Genomic DNA, 20,625 nt, shown 5'->3' with positions numbered 1-20,625 from the left:
AATGTAATTATACCTGGGGACTCTTGTTTATTTCTTAGTTCACCCGTGGTTGTTGCATGTCCCTCCGCGCCGTACACATGAATGCCGTCGTTTAAGCTGCAAATCCATACATCGACAATGCCCAAAGAAACCCTTGCACCTCTCTGGTTTAAGCCACTCTGGACCACCCTGTGCCTCAAAGTGCCACATCCACATCCATCGAAGTGCTCCTCAGCAAATCTTTGAACAATCCCTTGGAAGCTTTCCCTTGCCCGCCAGATCATGCAACTGCAACTGCAACTGCAACTGCAACTGCAACTACACTTGGTCTTGTAGGTAAAAGTCCCCAAGAAGAAAAAGGGAGCCCGCATCGCACCACAAATCAATCCGCACACCCAGCTAGCATAGTAGCATATGTATGCCCGCCCACCTTGACTCTGCAAACCTTCCATCATCATCAGAAGGCCTCTCCCAATAAATTACTAGTCAATGATACCTGCCTGCGTACCGGTTTACCAAAGTAATCAATACTTAATATTTAGTTTATTTCACGGCATCTGAAGCTCTCGGTAGGTTAGCAATGTTATATATGTTGGCAACGTTCAAGATATATCCCGTCCATGACTTCGTTTCATTCATGCGCTGACGTAGACTAGTAGCAGAGTTTAGATACAAACACCGCCCCGCCTCTTTTCAAAAGATTCCCGACATCTTCCTCTTTCCTACAGAGCACTCGATTTCAATTCCCGTAAATATTACAAGAGAAAACTCGTGCAATTGTGTTTCCACCTTTCCACGTTTCATTCCTTCGAATCCACCGCTAAATTGTTACGAACGTCGTCCGTCACAAAACCGGACTTCGGTGGTTGGTAACTAGTTGGGACCGAGATACAGCGTCAACAATAACTTTGAACCACAACATCTGCCTCTACCCTCAATATGTCCATTCCACCGTTCAAGGTGAAGGCTATATTTGAATATACTTCACCGCATGATGATGATCTTCACTTTCCGAACGGCCAGATTATTACGGTGACGGAGGAAGAAGATGCGGATTGGTATGCGGGAGAATATGTTGATGCTTCAGGAGTCAAACAAGAAGGTATTTTCCCACGAAATTTTGTGGAAAAGTACGAGCCGACCGCACCTCCAAGACCTACGCGTGTCAATCGACCAAAGAAGGAACCCGAACCAGCTTCTCCTGTGGTCGCTTCCGAGCCAGTAAGAGAACCAGAACCTCGGCCGGAAATCGAAACACAGCCTGAAGAGGTTCCTGAAGCTCCTGTGGTACAAGAAAGACAACCTCCTCCTCCTCAGCCAGCTCCACAGGCTAAGCCACCAAAACCTGCATCTCCCCCTCCAGCCCCAGCAGCGACAAAACCACCCCCAAGTCAAAAGCCAAGTTCTCCTCCAGTTAGTGAAAAACCAAGCGGTGGGTCATTTAGAGATCGTATTGCAGCATTCAACAAGGCTGCCCCTCCGCCAGCTCCATTCAAACCCGCAGGTTTCAGTTCTGGAGGCTCGAATAATTTCATCAAGAAGCCATTTGTTGCCCCACCTCCAAGAAAGGATGCTTATATTCCTACACCGCGCGAACCCCCTCCACAAAAGATTTACAGACGCGATGAAGATCCCGAGATTGCAGCAAAGGAGAATGAGAATCAAGAGCAAGCTGAACGCGCAGGATTGGCGCCCACTTCTCCAAATAACAATGATGAAGAGGAGCAACCCAAGCCAACAAGTCTCAAGGAACGTATCGCTCTTTTGCAAAAACAACAAATGGAACAAGCTTCCAGACATGCGGATGCAGCGCAGAAGAAAGAGAAACCTAAGCGCCCACCCAAGAAGAGAATAGAATCTCATGAAGCCACAGAAGAGGGAGAAACTGCTAGCTTAGAACGACCGGATACTGGGGATAGGCCTGGAAAGATGTCAATGGATTCTGTAAGGGAAGAAGAAGGTGTGCCGCGAAGAACAAAGTCTTCCAAGGGACCTATTCCATCGATCGAGGATGGAAATGAAGCGGATATGTCAGGAGCAGCTGAAACTGCCGAAGAACTGGAAGATACTGGAAAGGAAGATAGCGATGACAAGCCTAGACCCAAACCCCCTCAACCTCTTGTTCGCGCGCCAACGGCTCCAGTCGTAGAACCAGATGTTGGCGAGGAAGAAGGCGCCGTTGAAGAACCTTCGCCTGTTGAAGCAGAAGGGGAAGAGGAAGAAGAGGAAGACGATATCGACCCCGAAGTAAGACGCAAAGAAGAATTACGTGCTCGAATGGCAAAAATGAGTGGTGGTATGGGTATGCATGGAATGTTTGGCGGTGGAATGCCAATGGCAGCTCCTCTCCCACCAAAGAAGAAGAAACCATCATTGCCACTTCCAAAACGCGGAAGCACTGCTGGATCGGACTCGATAGTTTCTCCAATAGCTAGCGCACCACCTGTACCAATGATTCCTCTTCCTGGTATGTCTCGAGTTCGAAGCCCGGATGAAGTTGAGAAACAGGAGGAAACTGAGGAAGAGAAGCGACCAGTCTCATCTGCGCGTCCTGCTGATGTAGTACCGGATGCTGAGGATGTTGTACCTGAAAAGGAAGAAGAATCGGCACCCCCACCGGGTAATTACTCTGATCTCATGACGTGATTGTTACAAGACTAATTTTTTTGGCAGTTCCAACTCATGATGGTGGCGCACCACCCCCAGTTCCAGGCGGACGACCAGCTCCTCCACCTGTTCCAGTTGACTGTAAGTTATCTATCAGGGAATCCAATCAATCCGAAATACTTACAATATTAGCTCGACCAGTTCCAGCTCCTCCTTCAGAGATTTTGTCACCAGGTGCTGGATATGAGTCCGATGATGAAATGGCTGAGCATACACGAAAGACGTCATTGGCCGAACCTCCTCAAGCTCCTCCTCGACCTTCCGAGACACCAGGCTCCCCACGATCACCAGCTAGTAAGAGAGCTTCATACTTTGGTTCTGAACAATCACCGCAATCTCCAAATGCGCCTGGTAGACGTGCTAGTCGAGTGCCGCCTATCCCGCTTGGTATTCCCACTCCAGCTCAAACTCGAGCCCCTCCGCCACCTCCACCTGGGGCGCCTTTGAGCAGATCTTCAACAGGTGATCAAAATGTTATTCCTCACTTGAATCCACCACCCCCACCTGTGGATGATGGAAAGGAGGATGATTATGAAGGTGATTACGATACTGATATCGCTTCCACGGTACCACATAAAGATGCTTTGAAGCACACCAAAGAAGCAAGTGTTGATGATACCGCTCTTCGATCTCCAATTGCTTCTCCAACTTTTGCTCCTCCACTTCCTCCACCTACAGCTCCAGCCCCAAAAGCTATCCCACCACCATTGCCATCACAACCACCACCTCGTCCATCAGCAGATGTTCCTAGAGTTGCCCCACCAGCTCCACCACCGCCACCACCTGGAAGAGCTCCAGCTCCATGGGAACCCGAGGAGAATGAATATGATCCTTACAATTATGCACCAACGGCAACAAGTGCTCCAGTCAATGCTGCTCCAACTACACCAAAAATGGAACCTGTTGAAGATGATTTATATTCAGCTTCTCCACCAAGATCATTTGCTTCGCCTAAACAAGGTCGAGCTCCACCTCCACCTCCAAATAAGCCTTCAATAAAACAATCCTTGGACCTTAATCGTGCGGCTGTTACTGGTGTAAGAAGATCTATGGATTTAAACAGAATGTCTATGGACTCGGGGTTTATGGCCAACGATGTTGATTTGGCAGCTGGTAGTCAATGGTGGACTGTGAAGAAAAGTCTTCCTCCTGTTTTCCAGGCACGAAAAGATATCTTGACCGAATCGGAGGATACTTCATCAATTTCCGATACGAATCAACCTGTTGTCACAAGAGAACTTTTTGTCTTGTTTCATGATTATTCTCAAACAATTATCGCAGCACAATACAATCCAAAGGATCCTTCTGATTGTCAACTTGAACAAAAGCATGAAGGGCCACCTGCTCGTTTACGTCAAGATCAATTAGAAGAAGCTCATGAACGCTTTGGTAAGCGTGTCATTGAAGCAGTAAGTGTTAGACAAAATACTATTGTTGGTGACGGTACGCCTCAAGGATTAATTCTTGAATTATTGAAACCATTAGCTGGTGTACTTATGCCAGTAGGTACTCGAGCATATGGTGCTCTTGTCTATAGTAACATGGCGAATGCATCGACTCAACAATTCGATGAAATTCGAGCAGGTGATATTGTTACATTGAGAAATACGAGATTCCAAGGCAAACATGGATCGATGCATACGAAATATGCAGCAGAAGTTGGTAAGCCCGATCATATGGGTGTAGTAGCTGAATGGGATGGTACGAAGAAAAAGTTAAGGGCATGGGAACAGGGGAGAGAGAGTAAGAAGGTTAAGTTGGAGAGCTTCAAGTTGGATGATTTGAGAAGTGGTGAAGTAAAGATTTGGAGGGTTATGCCGAGGAGTTGGGTGGGTTGGGGAGAGGGAATTTAAGTTGTGAGGAGTTTGGGGTAGGTGTGAGTGTGGGTGTGGGTGTGGGTGTGGGTGGTTAGATTGTAGGAGTAAGGGGAGGAGGAGGGATTATGAAGCGATATCAGGATGGGTGAATTGATGAATGGTTTTGACATTGTGAGCATTGTGATATGCCAGTGAGGATTGAGATGGTATGAGATGAATTGATGAACAGATGGTCAATTGCAGCGGGTTTTGTGTGTGTATGTGTGTATGTGTGTATACGTGTATACAGTTAGTTTATTAGGCAGGCATAGCATGATTGATTCATTAAAAAATCTACATTTCTTTTTCTCTCTCTCTCTGATGTCTGAAATCCATCCCCTCCCTCAGTTCAGTATGGCTCTTGATATATACCCTTTACCTTGGTACACATATGATGCACATAAATCAATCAATCAATCAATCAATGACGGATGGATGGTGTGCGCAAAAAGAATAACACGCTTTAAGAGTTCCACCAGAACACCTCATATTTTGTATTTATTTACCCCTGACTGACTATAAAAATGGACGGAACGGAGTATTATCGCGCCACCCGCCCGATCGGGGCTAAGGCGGCTCTGAAACAGTAGCGGGTGGGTGGGTTTCTGGGTTCATCTCTACTCTTTTATGCTTTTGGGTGCTGATCTTAATCTTTGGGGTTTTGGGGGAGAGGGAGAGGTGATTTGAGGGGGTGGAGGGTTGGACGGTTATGCTTGTGATGTTGATTTTCGTTTCTTTTGAGGATAGGAGGGGGGGTTGGAGGGATGGAGGGATGGATGGATGGATGGATGGATGGGTGTATAGATGGGTGTATGTATGGATGGGTGCATGTATGTACTGGGTATTGGTATCAGTATAGGAAGGTAGATAGTAAGTATACGATCGATATATTATATTACATCGTATCCGGTACCAGTATGTATGTATGTACATGTATGTATAGATAGATAGTAGATACGTAGTAGATAAGTCAAGACAAATACCGGTGTGAACGATCCATCCATCCATCCATCCATCCATCCATCCATCCATACGTACATACATACCTGCAATGTTGAGTAAACCGAGATATCAACAATAAGGAATAATGGATGTATTCCGTATCGTTCCCTGGATTTTTTATTTTTCCTTCTCGTATTGTCCCCGCTTGCTTTGGGAGATTATATCATTGCATATCACATCATAGCATAACATAGTATGGCAATGTCATATGCACGTCTTTCTATATTAAGTATCTGAGATGTATCTGGGATTTGGGTACACTAATGGCAGAGGATTGTATATATATCATATCGATTGACGGATTATCTTTTTCTTTTGGTGGCATTCGTTATTTTTGGGTTTTTGATCATCTTTTTGCTGATTGCTCTTTGCTCTTCCATTCGACCTGATCTGATCTGATTCCCCTTTCGCATTCCAGCATATATCATGAAAACTTCACCATTGGCAAGCCTGGTGGCTTTGAATACCATCACGCATGCACAGACAGATGCAATTTCCATGCCAATCCGTCTCTTGTATGGGTCGTTGAATAAAGTCACCACGCCGGTTATGGTGGGGAGTGGCAATGAAGAAATTGGGCAGAGTATTGATGTTGTGGTTGATTATGGGAGTGCGGATTTTTGGGTATGTTGTTTTATTTTTGGAGGGGGTGGGATTGGGTTTTTGAGGGGAGGTGGGAAGTGAAGATACCTCAATTTTTGAGACGGCGAGAGAGATAATAGGGGAAAACAAAAAAAAGCTAACACGGAACCAAAGGTTTTCGCTCCAAACGCAACCGTAAACTACGGATCCCAATATCTTGGATTCCCCGGTGCGTGCAACACCACTCCCTCATTCTACTACCACCCCGACAACGCCACGGTCTCCAACTTCTCCGGATCCTATTCCTACGGTGGGAATTCCAAAATCCTCGACGCTACCCATGCCGTAAACGATACTCTCTATTTCTCATCCAGCCCCGCCATCCCCAATATCGAAGTCGCGCTCATCTCCTCCGGAACGGTGCGTCAGTATGTTCCCGACGGTACGCCCTGTCCAGAGCTCTCTTACGACTACGGGATCATGGGCTTGTGCCCCTCGACCTCCAACGACAATGGCCCCAATCTCAAAACCAATCTCCTCAACCAAGGACGCATTTCCGCATCCGTGGCCTCGATGTATTTCTCGCCTCCGCCGGCCGACGCATCGATCACGTACAACTTTACCGGAACCCTACTCTTGGGTGCGCTTCCCCCTGCGGATTCCTATACCGGGGAACTCCTCCCCGTGCCCATCACGACGGCGGCAGGCTCAATCGGATACTATGTTTCCCAACCCATTGTATCGCACGCGAACACTTCGATTCCCACCGATTACCCAACCGAGACATGTCTAGTGGACTCGGGATCCCTGGCGCTCACTCTCCCGTACGCAAGTAACAACACTGCGTTTTTCGAAACTACCGGATTGACGACTGACGGTTATGATATCATGTATCCATCGAACTGTGAAGAGATCCCTCGTGATCTCACGCTAGATTTCGCGTTTACGGGCACGGGAAATGCATCCACGACTGTGAGCGTGCCGTATAGGTATTTGGCGAGGGGATCGCCGGGTCCCGGGGGCGTCACGCCGGAGGGCATGTGTATATTGAGTGTGGTAATGGGGAGTGGGTGTACGTTTGGAGCGCCGTGGTTCTTGGGCGCGAGCGTGGGGGCGGATGATGGGGAGGGGGTGGTGTGGATTGCGCAGGCGGTTTTGTAATGGGATGGGTGGAGAAGATGATTGGGAGATGTGATGGAGAGAAGAAGATATAGAGGAAGATTGAGATTGAGATTGAGATTGGGGAGCAGATGGATTGGAAAGATGTCTCTTGAGACATTGTTATAGACCTTAATTCAAATCTAATAGATGTTGCTAGGTACTCTTTATTTGGGGATGGAATTCTAGTTGATGGGTGGTGGAGTCTTCATTTGTTTTTACATGTATATAATCCTCCTTGATTTATGTTTGATAAGGCTCCAGTGGCTCTCCGAGGGTTACAGGGTCAGAGGGCGGGGGAGGTGGAGATGGAAGTGGAGGTGGATTACCTGGCAAGAGAAGATAATACTTTTCATATGCTTTACAAGATTATATCTCGAGCGTAGCGAGCTAAAGGGGGTTTGGGGGCTTGCCCCCATAATCTCCATCCAGAATAAAACATGTCTGTAAATATTTATAATTTTACACTGCATTTGAATAGGATACTTGTAATGATGTCTAACATTCATTTGAATTCTTTTTAAAATGTACATTTGCAACATAATATACATATTTCATTTACTCAATCGATTTCGATTTCTAAAATCCACTCAGTCCGTATCCTTCACCACTACCATTTTGTCTCGTAAATGACTTCCCCGCTGGTAAATAATTCCTCTGCAGCGGTTCTGGAATTTCATCTACTTTTCCCTCTTTCACTGCCACGGCATCTTTATCCGCGGGAACTACAGAAAGTACAATCTTTCCTTTTGCATCAATATAAGCATGTTTAGGCTCGACCCATGTTTTACTACCTCCATATTTCTGCGGCTCGACAAATAGTAATCCGGCAACTTGATCGTGGGAGTTAGGATTACTACTTCCAAGAGGTTTAACATCGAATTGAATGAACCCTGATGGAATATCCGTAACCACACCTCCTACACCTAGCACTGGAGGAGCACCCGATGCATTCTTGGGCATGACAATACGAGCTTCAACAGGAGGAGCATGAGCTTGTGGTCCATAGAGCGCATGGTTGTATATCCAGCTGCCATTACGCGAATAGGATAATCCGGCACTAGGATGGGTTTTGGGAGGTCCGGACTCGGCATACGGAGAGCTGGATACCACCTCGACGGCCTTGGGTCGGCGGAGGGAAATTAGTTCATCGTAAATCTCTGTTTCGTCTTGGGCTCGGGGAGCAGGAGAAGGAGCAAGATCGAGAAAGGCGCGGATTTGGAGATTCAGGGTGGAGATATCGTATCGTAGATGGCGGATATAAGTTGATAATTGTTCTTCCGTAACATCCTCCACGAAAGTGGTTTTGAAATCTCCCAATCCTTCATCGTTTTGAACTGCTTTCTTTCTCGCTTCGTTCGTCAGAGACGCAGCGCACGATTCCCTTAAAAATTGTCTGAATTCCGACTTCCTCCTTCCCACCTCCTTCGCTACATATTCTTGAAATTCGCCCTCGGTCAAACCCGCTAACCATGGACCTGAAAACTTCCAGCGCGTGTCGTCTTTTCCCTGTCCATTGATTCCCGCCTGGATACTTGGATTCCGAACCGTCGTATCAATACTGTCATCGAAAACACTTCTATGTTTAGGAATGTTCTGATCGCGGGTCGCCGAGACGGATTTACTGAGTCGGGGCGTCGAAATGGGAATATTCATCTCCTGCCATTTTCGTAATGTGAGACTGTGATCAGCCGCGGAACCAAACTCGGTGACGTGCTCAAAGGTATCGATGGCTTCGACGCGGATGACGGGCGTGGAGGTGCGGGTGGTGGCTCGTAGAGGGAGGGGTCGTTTGAATCCCCAATCACCTCTTGCGAGGGAGGATGGCGGGGTGCTAATAGATTGATGGATTGGATGGGGGAGCGTCGCGGTATCGGAATCGAAGGTTGCTTGGGAGGAGAGGGTACCGGTTGGTCGGGGGAGAGGATTAGGAATTGCGAAGACTCGGGAGGCTCGTAGGAGTGCCCCGCCGGGCGACATACGAGTTGATGCCATGGTTGAAAATTCGAGCTCTTTTGAGCCCTGAAATGGGTTATTACGATATCTGATGTATCACTCCCTGTAAACAGATCCTCTCACAAATTCAAACCCACTTCCCTCAAATCTCGTAGCTGTTGTGCGTGGATAGCAATGGCACATTCAAAAGTTACAATTATGGCGGGACAAAATAATTGAGGTTCGAGATAATTTTTGGGATGGCGCTAGTCTGTTTTGAGAATTTGATGATTTCTAGAACTATGAATGAATATTGGAATGAAATTCATTATTAAATCAATAAAATTATATATTTTTCTGTTTTTTGGAACTATATCCTAACTTGACTTTAACAATTATTATTACTCAAGTTTCAAGACCTTTGATCAATTCATACAAGTCGTTGTCGTATATATATATAAACTAGAAGTTGAATGTTAAATATGTGCATCCGCATACAACTTAACATTAGAGCAACGAAATGAACGAAATTGTATCTCGATCCATTTCTTCACTTTACACAAGATTCGACTTTGAAATGACATCTCTTGACTTGTAAACTTTCAAATGATCGTCTACCACATAATACATCATTCCACATTCAATTCACGTAGACCGAAACAATATCAACCATACAAAACTAACTCTCCATCCCCTTCTCTCAAACTAGACTTACCAACTCAACGCAAAATCAACAGCCAAAAAATCATCATGCTATATTATCTAACCCATTCACAGCATCCTCATTTCCAAGAACCATCCGTCCAATTGCCGTCATTATGGGGGCAAGCCCCCAAACCCCCATAGCTCGCTGCGCTCGAAAGTTTCATGCATAATATTTCCCCTCTCCCCTTCTCCTTTCTCTAGTCAAAATAAGCGATCAACCAAACTCCTAGAAGATCAGCAAAGGATCACTTTCCATTCTTCTTAAGAATGTTGAAGAGAAGGAGAGCAACACCAAGAAATATGTTTCACCATTTATCCATCTCAATTTTTGTCTTCTTCCTCAATACTCTGAATATCCATTTAATTCAAACCGCAACACCATATCCAGCATCACGAAATCAACTTACTCACTCACAACTACAGATTTATTCATTCATCCCCCCCCCCCCCCCCGCCCCCCCCCCCCCCCCCGATAACAAATTATCTGAACAATTAACCGAATTTAAATCAAATCAAATGAACTTTGCACCGATTGATATTCTCGGCTCCGATACATCGGCGTGTACATGTCATGAATTCCCTGCCTATGTCTGCTTCAGTATAGATACCTAGTCTATTCACTCATCTTCTCTTAAGCCTTTTAATAAGTCTCTTCGAGTACCTAGAGACAGATTCCCGAAAAAATATCTCTCACCTTTAGCAAGCTGTTTTTCTTATACCAGTGACTTGACCTAATGAATATATACACTTCTCTCACAAGTTTAAACTCGAAGACTTCTCGAGCCATCTGGTTCCACACGATCCTTCCTATCTTTCCTCTTACTCCTCCACTCACTCACCCAAAGATATAAGGTCAGATACCTCACTCTCCTCCAAAAGATACCGCAAATCACATTGCTTCTACAGCTCTTCCTTATTATCTCTCATCTTTCTATCTCTCAATTATGAACCCGAATACCCCCTCTCGTTTTCCAACCTAATCATTGATTGGCCATCCACCAAATGGTCCCCTCGCCCCGTGTTTCATATCACCTCATCGTAGTTGACCGCACAATACGCATACCTTAATATCCTTCTTCCTTCCTCCCTTCTCCCTCTACTCCATCCCATCCCATCTAACTTCACTCATACTAATAACGTGACAAAGTAACAAGCACCTCTCGCCCACTCCTTAATCATAATCCCTCACTAACCCTCTTCATCAAAGCCGCTCTCCATACCACCCTCTAATCCCCAGATTTCGAGCGAACAATCATGAATGAAATCCATCCTCCATACACATGAAAACATTCTTCCTTCCCTTCCCATCAAACACCCATTCATTGCCCATAAAGAAAACCCATACACCCCGCCCTCCCCGCAATCTCATCCCACAGATTGCGGCTATCGCTGTCCAGTGTCCAAACATTGCACTGATTCATATAAATCTCATCTCATCTCATCTCATTCCCCTGACCCCAATCCAATCCAAAGAAGGAAAAAACGAGCGGTGAGAATCACCGAATACTGAACACTAAATACTGAGACATCATACTATGCCATCTCAGATGAAAGAGACAAAAAGAGTGAAATACATCCATAGCTCCAATTTCAATTCCAATTCCACCTTCAAAAAACCAAGAAACTCGAAACTTTGGAAACCGTAGAAAAGGAAGCAAAAAAGAAACCCACAACCCAATTACTTATCTATAGAAAGACAAACGATCACGAAGTAGTACAAGAAACAACAACAACAACAACAACAACAACAACAACAACAAGAATACACTTATCCTCTCCGCTCCTCCTCATCCCTCATTCCTCATTCCTCATTCCATATTCCCCGACCCCTCCATTCATTCCCTCCCCTCCCTAATTCATATCCTCAGCATACATATCATAGCACAGACTATGAAAACAGTCTGACATATGAAATATGGCATATAACAGACAACGGATGACATGTAACAGTTGACAGTCTGACAGATGATGACACAACAGTAACAACAACAAAAAAGCAACAACAGAACAATGACGTCTCCAGATATTCTATCATCCCATCAAGATCACCATACACACACACATAAGCGCATACATAAGCGCATAAATATACACACGCACACACTAGTGACAAGTCCATGAAGATCATCGATGATCTCTCACATTGAGTACTCCAGGGACATCAAATACGTCAAGTTGAGTTAATAAGTAGTGCTTACCTACAGCGATTTTCTCCTCACCCCATCTCACCTGCATTGCAGCACTGTCGTCCAGTCTTGAAATTTCGAGATCGCAAGTTTCAAACCATCACGCGGAGAGACTCTTTCCTTTCCTTTCTTTCCCATTTCATCAAACTTATTAGGTAGGAATAAGTAATCTTCACTCATCGCATCTCATCGTATCTCAACTCATCACATCATATCACATCACATCTCACCAAAAAAAAAGTAGAAAGTAAAAAGTAAGAAAGTACCAAGTACCAAGTACCAAATAACAAGCAAAAACACAACTTCAGACAAACCTGAGATCAACATGTAAGATCCCCCCCCAAATTCGCTCAAATCCAAATCCAAATCCAAATCCAAATCCAAATCTACATTCTCCATCCCCATCTCCATCCCCCAAACTCCACTCCGCTCCCCTACATCAACCGATCAGCTACCTAGAAAGTTAATCAACCGAGTGACATAAACAATAAGATGAGACACGCCCTGAACCGAAGTAATGAAACACAATGATGCGAAATCCGTTTCAAATCCGATTATCTCATCAACAATCCAAATCCAAAGCCCAAAGTGATTAAATATCTAACGTTGAACATACATGCATCTATGCATCCATGCATACACATCTCCCTCCCTCCGCACAACTCAAAAAAGAAAGAAAAAAAATCAATGACACTTCCATAATATAGTAAGTAAGTATGATTCCCCAGATATTATCTATCCAATCCAATTTAATCCAATCCAATTCGATTCAATCTAATCTAATCCGATCTAATCTGATCTAATCCCCAATAAAGAGACGAAATGCCAGCTCAAGATAAACATATACCCCAAGATCAACATCAAAATCCTGAGTTGTACACCACAGTTCCCTCGGAAAACAATTCTTCGCTCGTGCGTACTGAGCACCATATATCACACATCACATCACATCACATTCACATCGTATTCACAAGTCCCCGAGTAGAATATGCAATATGCAATATGCACCATGTATGCAGCAAACATTGTAGATTATGATGTATGTATTATATATATCTGTATGAATGCAGATCTCATGTAACAACTTGCAACAAGTCACCAACTAACCATAACCGCATCCATCCCAAGAAATCACATGCTCGCTCGATCTTCGATCGACTACTGTACGTATCATGCTACTAGAATTCCATGTACGTTGTTAAGCGATTTAGCTTGTTTCATGTGAATAACTATGTAGAAAGGAAGAAAGAAAATTGAAGGTTTCTATGACGATGATGATTTTATATTATCGGACAACACAAGGGATAATCTGATGTCTTTTCAACATACATTTGTGGGTGGATTTTATTCATGCCCAAAGATAGTGTCGGTCGCGAAGACGAGAGGTGAGATGAGATAAGATGATAGGATAATACCTTTACTTTACTAACATGTTGGGCAAAGAGCCTCCTTTTCGCTATATTGTATTATATGTGTATGTCGGGTAGTAGATCCCGATGAAAAATCTTACCCGCCCGTCGGAAGGATGGATTTCCTTCCTCATGGGGGTAGGTGGGATGAAGTTCCGGAAGAACTGTGCCACGCGTAGACTTACTTTATTGATAACAATTTGGTTATCAGTGATCACAACATATGATATAATCCATGACATTACATTACCCGAGAAGAACTTCGATCGACAAGAACGAATCCTTCTCAATACCATTAAAATAAAAAAACAAATTTCTCCTGTTCCTCCAAAATTGTGGTTCGCTGTACGAAATACCCCGCATCCAAAACCCAAACTGATCACTCTCGCATGACTAGTCAGATTTTTCTATTTGGGCGAACCATGGCAAATACCATCATAATGGGCAGTTTGAGGCCATTTAATGGGCCAGTTTCGGTAATTCCTTATAGGTGTGGCACAAAAGAAAAGGGCAGCTGCATAGGATGCATAAGATCTGGTCGCCTTTTTCCTTCGGTGAGACATGTGGGAGACCGAGAACGTGGCACTGATTGGAGAGGCTGTGAAGCACAAAACCTGCTCCAAGGAAATCATTCGCTTTCTTTCCATCAAGACTTCGATCATCGATGTATGAAGATTGTTTTCTTCAGACCTCTCCGACACTAGCTCTCCGAAAGATAACAAGCGACACAGCCCAAGGAATCGGGCAGACCAAGACAAATTTGATTGATCTTCTTCCCTTCGTAAATTCGTACACTTGATAACGAGTCACACGAAAGTAATAAATATAGCATCTATTCAAGGAAAAAAACACAAATGGTAAACTGCCACACTCGCAAGCCTTGCATGGCCGTTGTCATACATGCGTACGGCGGAACCGAAGATAGGTGGATAGATATAAAATTGCCCTGATTTCCGCCATATGATATGTTACGAGGAATGGAAATAGACAAGTCTCGATCATTTTTTTTTGGTTTGCCCCATAACTTTATCGGCCTCGTGTCTTTCTTAGACACACGGAGTATACGAAACAATCATGGCTCAGATGAAACGTAAAACGTAAAACGTGTGCATTTCCATAGCAGATGGGCCATATGAAAGTTTGATGGAGTAAAAGATAGGCAGATCGATTGTTGATAGGGAATCATTGGAGGAAAACGCGTGCAAAGGATAGAAAAGGCTGTAGGGCAGAAAAAATGGAGTAGATTGAGTGGAGTGACTGGTCTTGCATAAAAAGGCGCGTGAAAGGCTTTTTGAAAAAATTGAACCAATGACCATGGTGTTTAGGGTAACTGAATCACACTTTGGGTCAGCACAACCTTGAAGCAGGCCTTCCCTCGGATACTAGTCAACTCAGCTTGTGATGGGTGTTGCTATTCGTATTGAGGCTGATTCTCTTGGTACGTACTGTGCTCGTCTGTACATAGATAGGTAGAATTAGTCATTGAGGGGGAGTAACCTATTATTTTCAGACAATCTGCCCGAGTGACAAGAATGACAAGAATGACGAGCAGGATAGGGTAAGATAGTAAGATGGATAGACCACAATTCCATCGGGCATCGAATGTTCTCGTGAAGAGTTTGGCAGGGCAGGATGGAAAGAAACTGGTCGGGTCGTTTGGGTCATTTGGGTCGTTCGTGATGAAAGATATTTGATAGAATCATTTACAGTAAGTATAGTATGCATGCAACGCTTTTGTCACCCAGTCAATTCAACTATTGCGAATGGTGACTAAGGCGTGTAGGTCGCAGTCAAGGCTGTGTAACATCATCGAGGGCGAATCGAAGGAGAGAGGAAGAGGAAAATTCATTCGGATAGGATTTTAATGGCTGATGGTTGATGGTTGATGGTTGCAGGTTGATGGCGACAGGTTGAATAGTCGGTCCACTAGTCCTTGTCCTAGTCCTTGTCCACCGCCAAAAGGATTTTAATTAATCGAGCGGTGCGAGCGGTGCGCGATGGAGACGGCGATGGAGATGTATATGTGGAGATGTAGGTGCACTTCGTACTTCGTAGGTGAGGGTGGGTGTAGGCCGAAATCCGAGTCTCATGTAACCTGTGTGCCTGCTCGAAGGGTTCATGTGGATTCAGATGGATTCAGACGGATCCATATTGGAAACACAGATGAGTAACAATCAGCTCCCAATTTTCAGTTGCACGTCGGATCGTAGTAATCGTGCAGCTAGCTGACTGGGTAAGCGATGGTTATATTGTATATGTCATCGTGCACGTCAAAACTGCCACGAAGGGATTGTTCGGTGGATGGTGGTGGGTGGTGGAGAGAATTAGATGGGAATCTTCGAAAAAGAATCGGTAAGAAGTTGGATTGGCAAACATTGTGAGTGGTCGAGCTGGCTTAAAAGAGAACTCCGGGTTGTACTACCGCGCTCTTGTTCAAACTGGGATTGATTCCTTTGGTAATGATTTACCTTGATTCAATCGACGATATGGGAAAGATGTACCAACTACCCAGTGATAGTCATGTTGGCTCAATATCAAAAGAATATACCTAGATGTGATGGTGGTTTTAGATCAATATAAAAGAATACCCCTAAGTGCAATAGTAGGTTTAGATCAATATAAAAGAATACACCTAGATGCAATAGTAGGTTTAGATTCATGCAAAAGAATACACCTAGATGCAATAGTAGGTTTAGACCAATATAACAACATATACCCAGATGTGAAAGTAGTCTCCGATCAACATCGGAAGATACACCCAGAAATGTACCTAGCCATGTGCCTAGATGTCAATCCATAATGTGATGAGTGCTTGGATAATGTTTAGTTCATGCTCTGATTAATGTTAATTCATTGGGTAACGGTTGAAGTGTCTAGATGATATTCCGATACTCTTATCCTATCGGAAACGATCGCGCCGCTCTTCAACACAACATATCAAGGGTGGATGGATGAGAAAGACGGAAAGACTGAAAGAGACGAAGGAGTACGAAGGAGTACGAAGTTCCAACCTTTCTCGATGCCCCCAAGGTGCCCCGGTAGTCCTTTGAGAGCATGATTAGCTGTGGATGGCTTGGTCATGGATGCAACCTTTACTCTGGTGGCTTGATCTTGACATTTGGGGAATAGTCTTTCTTGGAAAGACGATACAACCATCTACGATGTATAGAATTAACACTCGTGGAACATAGAAGAAGGATGAGTAAGAATTGAGACTTCCATGTAAGATTTATCCACAGGGGTCAAAGTAAAATGGTAAAGAATGATTGAATTTGCCTGTCTCGACTCTCAAGTCTTGTGTTGTCTGGTCTTTCCACTCCCAACTCCCAAATCTCTCAATCTATTCCTCAATTCCATTCTTTGATCCCAACTCCATCGTACTCCATTGATTCTTTTCCGTGCCTCCCTCTCGCCTCACTGCCCTCTCTCCTCGCCTCACAGTCACATCGGCCCAACCACCACCAAGAATCAGTAAAGGCTTTCCCGCTCAAAACCGCCCAGCCCACGCCTTGTTAGGATTGAAATCCTGCCCCCCATACATAATACACACATCCAGATATCCAGATATCCAGATATCCATACTCCTAGCTTCTAGCTTCTAGCTTCTAGCTCCTACCCTCTAGCTCCTAGCTCCTACCTCCTAGGTGCATACGACTATACTTGCCGCACGACGCAGGAATAAATCATAAACTTGATTAAACATCAAAAAGAAGAAAAACCTTCTCCACCGCTGGTTCCACCGTTCCACCGTTCCACTTTCTTGACTTCATCCATCTAATCACTCCACACTTTCGCAAATCCCATAATCATCAATTATCGAAAGGTACAAGAAAAGTATCCACGTTGGAATTACTTGGATCCAAGGGTATTTGTCTCAACTGTTTCGGAAGATTTTACCCCTCTATCTGTCAAATCACATCATCAATATCAATATCAAAATCGTCTAGAAGCATCAAAACCCAGAGAGAATCCCACTTAGGAACGACAACAACAACAACAATCTTTCTCCATATCTTTCTAGAAACCCCATTATTACCAATACAAACATCAGGAATTGGTCAAGGGTTATATTCATGCCAAATCATACATCAATTTCGAAACACCACGTTCCATACCACGTTCTACACCACGTTATTGAATGTGTACATACGCTACTGTCATGTCATGTTAATATCTACCACCGGAATCGACCGTTTTTAATAACTTGATTATTATTACTTTTTTTTAAAGATTTTTTTTTGGATACTATACTCTCTCAACAAGCCTTGAATACAACTCATACACATATATTCATTCAAATATATTTATTATCAATTCACTATATCGAATCTACATTGCCACTGTTCTACTCTTGGATCATTCCACTATCAACACTATCTATCCATACTCTTCAGACACTTACTGGACCAAATCTACCTTACTTTTCGCAAGTAACTCAATCCCATTTCAAAATGCCAGACTACATGCGAAGATATACTACCGATCATAGTACGAGTAGTAGAGGTTCCCGTCAGAGTGATGAATCCTCTCGAGAATCTCATAGTACCGCACCAACCTCCATATACAACAGTCCTCGACCATCAATTCATCAATATCAACCTGAAAGACCCATCTATTACCAAAAAGAGTCTATAGATTTATCTCCAAGCGATATCTCACCAATAGATTATCCTCGCTCATCTCAAGAAACATATGCATCAACGTCTGCATCTCAAGAAGATCTCTATGATGAACCTGAAAGCTATGATCCAGAATACGATGTCCCGGAATATAAAACCGTGGTTGAAAGTAATCTGAGACCATCCAATGCTCAAGATTTCGCCCGATATTTCCCTTCCACAAAGCGTCTCTACATTCGTCATGATGATACTTCATATGATGGAAATATGAATCTTCGCGTCGATACAGAAGATGGTCATGGTCAAGATAAAGAAATCATTCAACTCTTTCATCTGCGCATGCACGATCTCAAGAATCGCGAATTCAGCCTCCGTCGCTACGAACGCTCAAGTGGTCGCGAAGTATGCCACTCGAGTAGAAAATACGCCAAACCCACCGAGAGAAGACCTTCCGTCTTAACCCGTTCCGTCAGTAGTGCCTTTGCAAGTATGCGCAAACCCAGCATTTCTCGACAAAACTCGACAACTTCACCCATCAAGCCCATGGGGGGAGTTCAAAGACACGATAGCGGATACGCATCGAATTCCGAATCGGACTCCGATGTCGACGCATTCATGGCTCCGAAAAAAGCCGCGGCCTCGTCGATCCCTACCAATACGACCAAACTTGAATTCTCAAACTATGCGCAAATAGAAGTCAAGCGTCGAGGAGCAAAATCGCAGAAGAGATATGAGTTTGAATATTGGGGATACTCATATTCATGGAAACGAGTCGTGGAGAAGGATGGCGATGGAAAAGCCATTTCGTATCATTTGTTTAAAGGGGATTCGGGTAATGCAGTAGCGCATATCGTACCGGAGTTGCGATCGAGAGAGCAGGTTCGAGAGGAGGAATTGGTGGGGGGTTGGGTCCCACCGTGTCAAATGTGGATTAGTGAGAAGAGTGTCTTGGAAAAGGTTACGGATGTTGCTGAGTAAGTTTTCATTTTCCATCCCATCAAATCATATCAAATCATATCAGATCATCATAAATCTAACCCGCACCTCTAGTGTCATTATCTCAACTGGCCTCATAGCCCTCGTCGATGATAGCATCAAACGACATTTCCAACCTAAACCCACTTCCCACTCTTCTCATTCCCACTCCAACTCCTACACCACATCTCCCTTCACACACACACACACAAACACAAACACAACTCCCCACTCCCATTCCCAAGCACTCACCCCCCGTTCTTCTCCCCGCACCCTCCCCCTCCCTCCCCTCAACATGAATCTCGAATTCGTCGGGCCCCGCGCCATGGTCGAACACATGTTCAAACGACGCAACTCGGGGGGCTCGAGTAAATCGCGAGAGCACGAGAAGAGAAAACATTCTCCGTTGAGATACGCGCAAGGTGCCGGGTTGGGAAGAGCGTAAGAGATGGGGAATACATGATATCGACAGATTTTTTGGAAAAATACAGAGGCAGATGCAAATACAGATGCGAATGCGAATGCGAATACAGATTTGGGAACACAGTACCGGCCGGGTTTAGGTCTCTGGGGTGGGTTCTTGGGGCTTGGTTTGGTTTGGTTTGATTTGGGTTGGGTTGGTTTGCTAGGGTTGGTGGGTTGGGATGGGATGGGGATAGGAAATGTGATTTAGGACTAGGGGTTATGATTGTGGTTGTGGTTGTGATTGTGATTGTGGATATTTTTATTTTATCTTTTTTCTCTCTCTTTGATATTCTTTTCTTGGAGGATATATGATTATGATTATTATGATTTGGATTGGATTGGATTGGATTGGATTGGCTGGGATGGGATGGGATGGGATAGTATACAATAGGGCAGACAGTATATGAAAGGATATGACATGATATGATATGAAAGGATAGGATAGGATAGGGTAAAATACTTAGGATTTAGGAATACAGTACATATATGTATAAATGACAATAACAAACAATAACAATATTTGGATCAAGATAATCAATATTATTATATCGGATTGTCTTACTTGTATGGATGGATGGATGGGAGTGAATGAATGAATGAATGAATAAAGAATGGTAGGTGGTGAATAATTATTTTTTTGTTTTTTTATTTATTTATTTTGGTGACTTTTATTTTTTTTTTGATAACTTTCTCTCCTCTTCTCTCTTCTCTCTTCTCTCTTCTCTCTTTTCTCTTTTCTCTTCTCTTCTCATTTTTTATTTATTTAAATAAATAAATAAATAAATAAATTGTATTCCACCTTATTTCATCACAACTCATCCCATCCTATCTCACCTCACCTCACAACTCATCTTACCCCATCACAATCCAATCCAATTCAATCCAATTCAATTACTCCTTCTTTCCTACCTCCTTCCTTTCTACCTCATTCCTACCTTATTCATCGATCCATATCCATATCCATATCCATCCAAAGATTTCCGTATTTTCCCTTCCCTTCCCATCCTATCCTATTCCATCCCATCCTATCCTATCCTATTCCATCCCTTCAAAAAAAAAAAAAACAAAAAAAAAAACCTCAAACCAC

The 20,625-nt window shown here is 44.0% G+C and overlaps 5 protein-coding genes across 6 annotated transcripts; 3 read left to right on the top strand and 2 right to left on the bottom strand.

The window, feature by feature from the left end:
- Nucleotides 1-119: 119 nt before the first annotated feature.
- Bcbbc1 lies at nucleotides 120-4,918 on the top strand. 2 transcript variants are annotated; one of them, XM_024696238.1, is made up of 4 exons: nucleotides 120-548; nucleotides 639-2,599; nucleotides 2,653-2,727; nucleotides 2,779-4,918. In XM_024696238.1, exons 2-4 carry the CDS (start codon nucleotides 919-921, stop codon nucleotides 4,497-4,499), a joined length of 3,477 nt encoding a protein of 1,158 aa, XP_024552044.1. In that variant the 5' UTR covers nucleotides 120-548; nucleotides 639-918; the 3' UTR covers nucleotides 4,500-4,918. The 2 variants fall into 2 exon arrangements, with proteins under 2 accessions (XP_024552044.1, XP_024552043.1); XM_024696237.1 differs by having other exon boundaries at nucleotides 636-2,599.
- An 857-nt stretch (nucleotides 4,919-5,775) lies between these two features.
- Nucleotides 5,776-7,716, top strand: BCIN_12g01270 (hypothetical protein). The gene is made up of 2 exons (XM_024696236.1): nucleotides 5,776-6,128; nucleotides 6,261-7,716. Exons 1-2 carry the CDS (start codon nucleotides 5,931-5,933, stop codon nucleotides 7,245-7,247), a joined length of 1,185 nt encoding a protein of 394 aa, XP_024552042.1. The 5' UTR covers nucleotides 5,776-5,930; the 3' UTR covers nucleotides 7,248-7,716.
- A 2-nt stretch (nucleotides 7,717-7,718) lies between these two features.
- BCIN_12g01260 (hypothetical protein) lies at nucleotides 7,719-9,444 on the bottom strand. Its single transcript, XM_001557810.2, has one exon. The coding sequence runs from the start codon at nucleotides 9,237-9,239 to the stop codon at nucleotides 7,824-7,826; it is 1,416 nt and encodes a 471-aa protein (XP_001557860.1). The 5' UTR covers nucleotides 9,240-9,444; the 3' UTR covers nucleotides 7,719-7,823.
- A 4,977-nt stretch (nucleotides 9,445-14,421) lies between these two features.
- BCIN_12g01250 (hypothetical protein) lies at nucleotides 14,422-14,737 on the bottom strand. The gene has a single exon (XM_024696235.1). The coding sequence runs from the start codon at nucleotides 14,663-14,665 to the stop codon at nucleotides 14,552-14,554; it is 114 nt and encodes a 37-aa protein (XP_024552041.1). The 5' UTR covers nucleotides 14,666-14,737; the 3' UTR covers nucleotides 14,422-14,551.
- Nucleotides 14,738-16,733: 1,996 nt separating this feature from the next.
- Nucleotides 16,734-20,086, top strand: BCIN_12g01240 (hypothetical protein). The gene is made up of 2 exons (XM_001557811.2): nucleotides 16,734-19,072; nucleotides 19,149-20,086. Exons 1-2 carry the CDS (start codon nucleotides 17,931-17,933, stop codon nucleotides 19,516-19,518), a joined length of 1,512 nt encoding a protein of 503 aa, XP_001557861.1. The 5' UTR covers nucleotides 16,734-17,930; the 3' UTR covers nucleotides 19,519-20,086.
- Nucleotides 20,087-20,625: the final 539 nt, after the last annotated feature.

This window comes from Botrytis cinerea, chromosome 12, assembly GCF_000143535.2.
Source record: "Botrytis cinerea B05.10 chromosome 12, complete sequence".
Classification (NCBI taxonomy): Eukaryota; Fungi; Ascomycota; class Leotiomycetes; order Helotiales; family Sclerotiniaceae; genus Botrytis; species Botrytis cinerea.
Note: the sequence above shows the minus strand (reverse complement) of the source record. Positions and strands in the feature narration are given on the sequence as shown.